Source organism: Monopterus albus, unplaced genomic scaffold, assembly GCF_001952655.1.
Source record: "Monopterus albus unplaced genomic scaffold, M_albus_1.0 scaffold93.1, whole genome shotgun sequence".
In the NCBI taxonomy this organism is placed as follows: domain Eukaryota; kingdom Metazoa; phylum Chordata; class Actinopteri; order Synbranchiformes; family Synbranchidae; genus Monopterus; species Monopterus albus.
In genome coordinates, this window is record NW_018127973.1 from 1,538,211 (window position 1) to 1,547,904 (window position 9,694).

The 9,694-nt window shown below is 40.3% G+C and overlaps 1 protein-coding gene across 1 annotated transcript in view; it reads right to left on the reverse strand.

The window, feature by feature from the left end:
- LOC109964870 (F-actin-uncapping protein LRRC16A) overlaps positions 1-9,694 on the reverse strand; it is a 73,617-nt gene that overhangs the window by 6,204 nt on the left and 57,719 nt on the right. The window contains exons 23-36 of the mRNA XM_020608441.1: positions 9,086-9,154; positions 7,281-7,374; positions 6,979-7,077; positions 6,670-6,798; positions 6,392-6,523; positions 5,879-6,054; positions 5,657-5,744; positions 5,255-5,380; positions 3,544-3,610; positions 3,136-3,362; positions 2,759-2,868; positions 2,354-2,593; positions 2,049-2,259; positions 352-385 (exon numbers count right to left, since the gene is read on the reverse strand). Of these exons, the coding sequence (XP_020464097.1) occupies positions 352-385; positions 2,049-2,259; positions 2,354-2,593; positions 2,759-2,868; positions 3,136-3,362; positions 3,544-3,610; positions 5,255-5,380; positions 5,657-5,744; positions 5,879-6,054; positions 6,392-6,523; positions 6,670-6,798; positions 6,979-7,077; positions 7,281-7,374; positions 9,086-9,154 (1,802 nt within the window). The remainder of the gene's footprint in view (positions 1-351; positions 386-2,048; positions 2,260-2,353; positions 2,594-2,758; positions 2,869-3,135; positions 3,363-3,543; positions 3,611-5,254; positions 5,381-5,656; positions 5,745-5,878; positions 6,055-6,391; positions 6,524-6,669; positions 6,799-6,978; positions 7,078-7,280; positions 7,375-9,085; positions 9,155-9,694) is intronic.

Below are 9,694 nucleotides of genomic sequence, written 5' to 3' on the forward strand. Positions count from 1 at the left end.
AGCAAAGGGTCTGAATACTTATGACCATGTGATATTTCAGTTTTTCTTTTTTAATAAATCTGCAAAAATGTCAAACATTCTGTGTTTTTCTGTCAATATGGGGTGCTGTGTGTACATTAATGAGGAAAAAAATGAACTTAAATGATTTTAGCATATGGCTGCAATATAACAAAGAGTGAAAAATTTAAGGGGGTCTGAATACTTTCCGTACCCACTGTATGTTTACAGTCACATGGTGGTACTTATGGAGATCTTAGCCAGCTGGTTTGAGTGAGCTGGAAACAAACACTGTTATGCAACTGTTTGATTAAAAAAAAAAAAAAAAAAGAAAAATGTAGATAAACAGCTCACCTGTTGTGTTGTCGGGTCTGTCAGGGCTGGACGACTGAAAGAAACAAGGACACCATGCTGGATTACTACATGCATTAATGCAGATGGATGAAAATCTTCGTTTTCATGTTTCCAGTGTAAAAGTGAGTATGAAAAAAAAAACCCAATGCTAACACCAGCTTTTCCAGTCTGTATATTTTACGTTACATTTATTTCCATATGTACTTGTATGCCTGTATCAAGCTTTTATTCTAGCAGTGAGAGGAAGTCCAGTGTTGTAATACTGATTGCAAGGATCAAGTAACGTATTATCAGAAGGGGGCGCCTTTGTGTTAGAAATCAAATACAGCTCACACTCACAAGCTTTGTATCTATGACCTGCTTTAGGAAAAGCGCATCTTTTTACCTACATATAGAAAAACTGACAGACACAGATCTGGAAGCCAGCCAGAACAAGCAGATGGCAGGAGAGGCTTTATTCAAGGTCAGAAAAACACAGGCTAATGCTTCCTCTTACTGCTTGTGCATGCACAGATTTGTTTCCATCCCTTATGGGGACTTTAAATTGATTTGCATTTATTTACTGGAGACTTAACCCACCTTAATCCTCCTCCTAACCTTAAATCAAGTTATCATCCTAAAATTCATAATCATATATAGGCCAACACCAGGCACACATGCATAAATGTACACACACAGTTTAGGGACTGGTAAGAGACTAGCTATACAACTAGTGAACAAACTTACAGGACCGAACACCAACTCACACTGATGCACACAAATATGACACAAATCTTACAGTGATGTCCCTTATTAAACTCTTGCAATGTGAGTTTCTCAGTAGTTCTGTTAACTCGTTCTATGATTTATTTCAGTTTTACATTTTTGGCTTTAGGGTAAGTGAGTGTGGGAGGGAGAATGCGGTGCAGGAATCTGGAACACTTTTAGTCTAAGGCAGTTCAGAGAATTTGGTGTCTTGTTGTGAGTTGTCAGAAAATTAGCATCTCAAATCTCGGACCATTTGCAGTTTATGCTTGCATCTTTTCCACTCTGCACTTCTCTCCCTACTCCTCCTCTCACTTTGTCATCTGGCAGGGAGTCGGGGTTGTTTGTGTTTTTATGTCCACATGTTGACAGGAACAGTGACTAGCCTGAAGAGAAACACAAGTTCAGCAGCGATACGCGTCTGTGTGTGCGAGAATGCTTCTTAGTTTACGTATTCTCCCAGATAACAGCTACAGGTGGTGAGTGCTGAACAGAATAGTCTGAAAACCCATAGCCCTTTGACACCATAACAAGTCTGTCCTTATTTACACAAATCATAACACTAACCTTCTTTGTCACCTTTTGACATTAAAATGACTAAAAATAGATTTCAATTATTAACATGGAAAGTCTTCCATTGTCTTAAACTAGATTTAAGAATCATTTTAAAGTGCAGATTTTCTTTATTAAAAAGAATACATGTCTTCAATGCTGGTTAAGTAATGGACTTGGATTGGGGCCAATAATGACTTTTTTTTTTTTTTTTCCATTTTTGAACAATTTTTAAGTTTCAAATCCACAGATGGAAGATTTCCACTGGTATAAAAGGCACATTAAGGGACACTAAATGTTTGAATCTCTTGAAATGATGTGTTAGACATGTTGCTTTCTCATTTTCCTTACTCCATTTTTCCTGTCACCCCAGTATTTCTGTGTGTTCTCTTTCACCTCACCTTGTGTGCTCTCCTCCCCTGCTTGGCTTTCATCTCTGCTAGGAGGCCGCTGCCCATCACCTGCACTCCTGGGTACCGCCTGCCTCCTTGAGGACTGCCCCTGCCGTCTGAACCCTCCCAAGGTTCGTCCATGGAGTCTGGTGTCCTCAGCTCCTCGGATCGGTCTGAGGAGCTGCTGTAGTCTGTGGGCTGTGAGCGGCTGGAGGCGTCTCTGCATCGGTGACAGAACATACTGGTAAAATGGATCACACTGGTAGGTTGAGAATGATTTGTTTTGCAGATAATCAAATATGATTCATCTATACCTGGACTTTGGCTCTGATGTAGGGCTCTTTACCGCCACCTTTGGTGACAAGGGCTCCTCTGGGATAGTGGAAGCTGGTGCTGAACCTCCAGGAGCTGTACTGGAGGACAGAGGTGTCGCCTGGTTTTTTTCTGACTTGTCCGACTTATCGGATTTGGCAGATCGTTTGATGAGGTTGAGGAATCCTCCTTTACTCTTCTTCTTCTCTCCATCCTGAGATTCTGAGCTCTTTGAGGAACGCCTGAGAGGAGGATGAAAAACAAAACCCTAATTGTACTCTACATATATGTGAAACTTCAGGTCAGTACAGTACATTAGGAGCAATGTATTATTACACCTTTGCTGGAAACAAATGTATATGCAGGACAGTTCTCAATGAGAAAATTATAAACAGCATAATCCTTACTTGGAATCCATCTTGGTGACTTTTTTAGAGAAGAACTCATCTACACCCTCATCCACTCTTCCCATGAGGCCGTTCTGCTCCCCATCCTGAGACAGAGCACTGTTGATTTGCTGAAAGAAAAACTTGAACAATCTGATATCATGTTTGGATCATCAGACAGTCATCCAAATTTTCAGACCTTGTGCAGAATGTGCCACTAGTTCATTTTGTCCAATTCTGGCACCATTCATGGAAAAAAATTAGGGCAGAAAAGCTATTTTTTGTTGATTTATTTATTTATTTATTTTTATTCCAAGTACATTTAATCAGTCCTCCCCTTGAAGTTATATGGAACTTCAAAAAATATTTTTTTTGCTTTCTTGCTAAACTTTACTCACAGGAACTTTGCTGGAATGTGTCTTCTTGTTCCTCCGTGGTCGTAGTTTTGTGAAGTGCTGCAGCTTTTTTTCCTCCTCAGATGGCAGCTCCACCATCGCTCCTGGTGGACGTTGCTCCAGTTTGGGCAGGGCCTGAGACGGAGTAGGCGGAGTCTGAGATGAAGCAGAAGTGTCCTCCACATGGATCGGCACATCCTCCAGGGCCTTGTCCAGGTCAAACTCCATCTCTGTGGGTTTGTAATTAGATGTGTGTTGAATATTCAGTTGCACTCTTATCTAGTCTAAGTTGCGTCAGTATTGATGACTTATTTAAAAGACCACATACAGAAAGATTAGAAAAAGACATTAGGTAAGCTTTTTACTGTATGAATCAGAAAGATAACATCCTATTTATAATAAACTGCTTACCAAATGCACGAGACACCGGTCGAAGCATTCTGCTGTGGATGCTCTTCCTTTTTGATTTAGGAGTCATCTGAAGAGAAGAATAGATTTTTTTGGCAACTCTTAAAAGGTAGTTCTGAAGGATAATCCAGGTATGCGTGTGCATATACAAGACAAAAGTAATATTCTTGGAAACAAAAGAACAAACAGGATATGTTAAAAATAAGCCAATAAGCATCAAACCTGTAGCTGCTGGAGTGTGGTTTATTGTGTGTAGATTGAGGGTGAAAATGACAATTTTATCAACTTTAAATTAAATCTACAACTCAGTGTGCACAAAGTGAAGGTCGGAACACTTTCTGAAGCTGATAAAATGTATAACTCTGAATTTTACTGTCTTAATATATTGATAGACAGTAAATGCATTAACAACACTGATGTACAGTGGTGATGACATACTATAGTGGAGTGGTGCAATGTGACTGGAAGCTTTAGGGGAAAAACAATTTAGTTATCTACATTAAATGTGAAATATAATTTGGAAAGTGAATTAATAAATGCATCCTCCTGTGCTCGTACTGTGGTTTTTCTATGCTCTTTAAAATAAATCAACGGGATCAAATGACCAAATCCAGGAGGTTCCCTGCACTATAGAAAAAGCTGCAACACAGAGGACAGTTTATCCGGCAGAGACGCAGGGAAGTGGAAAAAGAGTGAGGCAAAGTGGGGCAAAGAGAAAGTTGACAGAAAGGGAAATACAGAGGGACTATCCAGAATTACTTACACTGGTGCAGCACAGAGTCTCCATGGGGCAAAGGTAGAAAAAGAAGAAGGAAAATAGGAAAAGATTGAAGGTAAAGACACAGATTTCTTTAGCCAGAAGGGGAAAACAGAGAGGTAGCCATGGCAGCTCTGAACTCTACAGGTAGCCTTTTTACAGCAGAAAAGGGAGGTAGATATCACAGAGAGGATCAAAAGATGAAAAGAGGGAACAGGAGGTGTATTTAGCCAGAGACCAGACAAACGACAGGAACACAGATGCAGCTTGCTGTTGACTGCATTTAGGACAACAGTAAGCAGTTCAAGCTATAAGGATTCAAAGACCAGTTAAATGAACTTGGACACCATCTTTCTCGTCTAGGGTAAGGAAGTGTGTGCTACACCGCTATACACAACTGTTACACGATTTCCAGTTGTTATTCCTCTTCCACAGAGTTCATGGAATCAAAAAAACATTTTTAGAAGACAAAACCTTGGACTTGTTGGACTCAGACATGTCTCCACAGCATCTACTCTCATACACTATTGTTAGGCCAACATTAACAGTCGACTGTAGAGTATAAAGCAACACAAGCTGCTTTTATTACAAAAAAAAAAAAAAAAAATCAATCCTCGTCAAATGTCTGTTTTGTCCCATAATGGCTAATTCCTGTATTTATGTAATCAGCCATTTAAGTTTAGTGGCAAGGTGTTGTATTTTAGTCAATTCATCACACTGTAAATCCAGTCAGATTAAAGATTTAAGATCCCCAAGTGCATGAACCATAAGACAGAACCTCTCTCCACACCCACACCCCACACTTGGTTAATGCCTAATGCCTTGTTAAGACACTTTGTGTTGATTCTTCACAAATAAAAATCTGTTAAAACTCTTGGTTCTTTGCCAGCTCTAATCAGCTAAAACTCTGGGGATCAAGTATGTTGCAAACACATCTGTTAACCCATCCAAACCTACCATGCATGTCTCCAGATCCTCCAGGATCTCAGTTGATGCTCGTTTAGGAATCTTCTCCTCTGGGACGTCCAGATCCACAGACTCCTGCTGCACCAGAGGGCGACCTCGAAGGACCAGATGGTCGGCCTGGAAAAGAAGGAGAGAGGAGATGTGATGCGAGAAGGCAAGATTAAAAACAAAGGTGGCAAAAGACTCATTGTGCTTTACTATTTTTGGTCTTTCTATTATGAAACTATACTAGAAAGACTTTCAAAAAGACATTAGAATTGGCCTAACAGTTTTTGAAATGCCTACAACTTCGAAGTGGTTCAGTGAAGTTGGATGTAGCTGAAGAGATTACAGATTATGTAAAGCCACTGAATCATCGCATGTAGCTGAGAGCGCTGATAATTTAAACCTTACCAGTGTGTGCTGTGAAGTGGAAAGAGCCTCTAAAATCTCATCAACAATGCGATCAGACAGGAAGGACGCCAGACTCAGCTTCACCTCACTGACAGAGGGAGAAAAAGAGCAACAGTCAGTGGACAAAACAAGGCTGTGAGAGGATATACAAGTAACTACCCTAAACACTTAACATAGATGTACAGTACATACACACACACACACACACACACACACACACACCTCATTTTGTTTATAATATCCACCCCAGACTGCTCCAAGAGGGTTTTAGTGACAAAGCTTTTGGGTACAGCCATCTTGGCTGAGCTGGCCTTCATTAGCTCTGGACGAAGATTACTCTTTTTCATCACGTGGGGACACAGAGACTCAGCTGTGTCCACCATAGATTCCAACAGAGTCTGAAAGGAGAAAGACGACGAGGGGAGGTCTGATTAAACAAACCCTTGGTTCTGATAATCTACTAGCATGTTAGGTAAAGTGATGACTTCTTAGGCTTTTTTCCTTGAATTCCCAAGTATGTCTAAGTATGACTTTTTTCCTTTGAGTTCCTGTTGGTTAACTTGGTGTCTGCAGGTGGCGCCCAACTGCCAGTTTTTTCTGCAGATGCAGTATATGATGATACATGTATATAAACTATAATATCCCTTCCAGATCTGCAGTCAGAGTTTAGATTGTTGGCCACAGATATTTCAGCCTCTTAGCAGTTATCCTGAAGAGTAAGGGTTAGAAGTTTACCTGTAGTTGTTGGTCCATGACAGTAGTCATCTCCCCAGCCATAGACTCCAGTTTCTCCTGGATGGGCCCCACTGATGAGCTGTTCACCTCCTCTCTCGAAACTGATCCAAGGTGGTAAAGGTTAGGGAGCAGCTGGGGGAGACACAGAGAGGAAGATGATGACAGGTCTTTGTCTCAGTTTTTTTGGTCAATTTACTAAAATAAATATAAAAATCCACAGTTGCAGATAAGTTTTAATTTACATTCACAAATCCCAGGTATGATATGTGTCTTCTTACTGTTTTAGAGTTCCTGGCATCTTTGATGAGGTTCTCTGCGGACCGGATGTCCTCCAGGATGGCATCTGTCTCAGAGTTCCTCAGAGAGTTCAGGTGGTCCTGCACCTTCACACAAACCCTGTCAATCATCTGGAAGAGAAAATCGACAAAACATAAAAGCCAATATGCGTCTTCAAAGGGTTAAAATTACTATTGAATTAAAATTACCATTAGACAATCAAAGCAATACTATTATAACTTTTTTTAATATTACAGGGGATATGACATCATACTGCAAGTGTGTATGCTTGTCTCAGTTTGTGCACATACCTGCTGTGTGGTTATGGTCACAATGCCCTGCTGAAGCCGATAGGCCTGTTCCTGCAGGTATTTCCTGGTCTCCTGGTTCCTGTACAGATAACTCTCAATCTGGAGGAACAACACAAAGCCTCTTATGATAATAAATTAAACTGATAAATACATGTGTATGTATATTTATTTAACTTGTTTTGAAGGTTGGTGCTGCTGTTGGTTTCCTGCTTTATATACAGTACAGTATGTTTTATACACTGTGAAAACACATCAACATGCTGAACCAATGGGAACTGTAAATATACTATACTGTACTGTACCTTTAGCAAAGCATCCTCCGTTTTCTCAGGACTGGCCTTCAGAGCCTGGGAGGCATCGATGATGGGGATGGGCATGAAACGAATGGTGAAGTTCCTAATGGACACAATCGGGGTTAGTTCTCAGTATGGAGGAAGGGAAACAGACAGAACACAGTATAGAGGTGAACAGAACTGTACATCAATAAACATGAAGATATAAAACAATGCGATGCAGTTAAGTGATTTGTGGTTTTACTCACTAGTACAAAAGTAAACAGTGAAATGCATCAATTTCTGGACAATAATTTTGAAAGGCAATATTAATCTCATTCATTACATTCAATTATGAATATCAAGCCATTTAAATTATGGGGAATTTGAAGAAGCTGTGGTTGATGAGCCCCTGATTGTGGTGTGTGTGTGTGTGTGTGTGGTAACGGCATCATTAGATGAGGCCAAACACCTCAGCTGCACTTACACTAGTCTATTAGAAAGCAATGAGCTGGTACCACTAGAGGGGTTACTGGTCTTGAAAGAGAGGTTCCCACACAGTATTAATATTCTTATCTTGGTGGATAAAAGGAAGGAAGGAAAGGAAATAATAAAACAAAGATCTGACCTGTGTGTGAACCTGTCTACTCTCCTCCCTCATCTCTAACCGACAGATCTGCTGTGACCACGGCCAAGTCCTTCAATTTCTACACACTACCACTTCCATCATCACCATTAAATGGCATTCTTTCATTTTATAGCTACATCAAAAATGCTGTTGTGATTTGAAAACACTTAACGGATGCTTTGAGACAGAGGTGGTACAAGAAAAACATGCTCAGAGGGACTAATGAATTCTCTTTGTGTATTTTTGTTTACAGACATGTGGTGAAAATTTTTTGGCATATCAACTATGTTCTGTACTCGTTCACTGCATATGTGTGGGGGCAAACTGCAACTGCTTGGTGCCGTTACATCATCTCTACACTTGTTCATCACATTTTATCTTATTTACATGATCAAGCTGTGACAGAGGTCCTGTATGTCCTTGAAATGTATGTCTGCTTAAAAACAGTGCTGGTGAGACAAGCAACAGAACAAACCAGTATCCACAAACAATAATAAACTCCAGTTCAAAAAAACAACCACAACAACCATCACAAAGACCATGAAAGAATGAAATACTAGATTTGCTGACAAAGGATATGAGACATGCGGAAACTCACTAAAGGCAACAAATGCATATATACACACACACACACACACACACACACATTTCTATAGCTGTCTTTGTGAGGACATGTGTTGATATAATGCATTCCCCATCCCCTAGCCTAGTGCAACACAGAGACTCAGACAGGAAACAAGATGGGGTGCTGCTGGGAGAATATGATAAACAGAGAAAGAAGATGAGACAGGAGAGAAAGGTGGATATACAGACGTGTCCCAGAACCAAATGTAGTGAGACACACGCATCGTTTTACACTCACACAGAACACTGATAAGCAGAAATTACAGCAAATATCTGATTTATTCAGTCTCAACTATAGTTTATCTTACTCTGCTCTCTCCTCCTTTCCCTTCCTCAGCATCCTTCCTCATATTTCCTTGTTGCTGTATTCCCTGTGTTTGTCACACTCCTCCCTCTCTCCCATCCTCGCTCCTTCTCTTCCTGTCTAAACACCTCAGGGTTTCCTCATGCTCAGCACAAAATGAGATGACATCTGGGCTGCAACAGCTCCTACATACCCATTCCTTCAGCATGCACCGTAACACACTGCAGCTGTCAGGATTTGCCTCAACATACTCATAAATAAATGGACAGTCCTACTTACTTCTCCAGAGCAGCCGCTACATCCTGAAGACCCTGAGGGCTGGTGTTGTTCTTATCCCAGATCACAGTCCTGCATAAAAAACACACAAAGTTGTAAATGATTAACTGACAACCGAGAGGCAATGAGGAACTGTTGGTCAGATGTTTTTTTTCCAAAAAGCTCAAAGTGATGGAATCTAATTTAACTTCTTCTCATGGTCTCCTACAGTTTTTTCCCCAAACAAATTGATTGAAAAATGCATTTGTACAAATCCATATTCAGTATGGTCTATGGTATTAACTAAGCTGCATGCTGGCAAACTGTGACTACACAGCACAGTACAAATCATCATGTATCCAAGTAACCACTATAATTCCTGACCTGTTATTTTGTAGGCTTAATGCCTTATTTTAACCCCACCCCACACACCTATTATTTATAAGCAGCATAGCAAGTAACATTAATGTAGTTCTAAGCAGATAACATTTCTTCACCCATGTACAGTGGGGCAAATAAGTATTTGATACACTGCTGATTTTTCAAGTTGTCCCACTTACAGAGAATGGACAGATCTGTAATTTTCATCGTCGGTACGCCTCAACTGTGAGAGACAGAATCTACAAAAAAAAA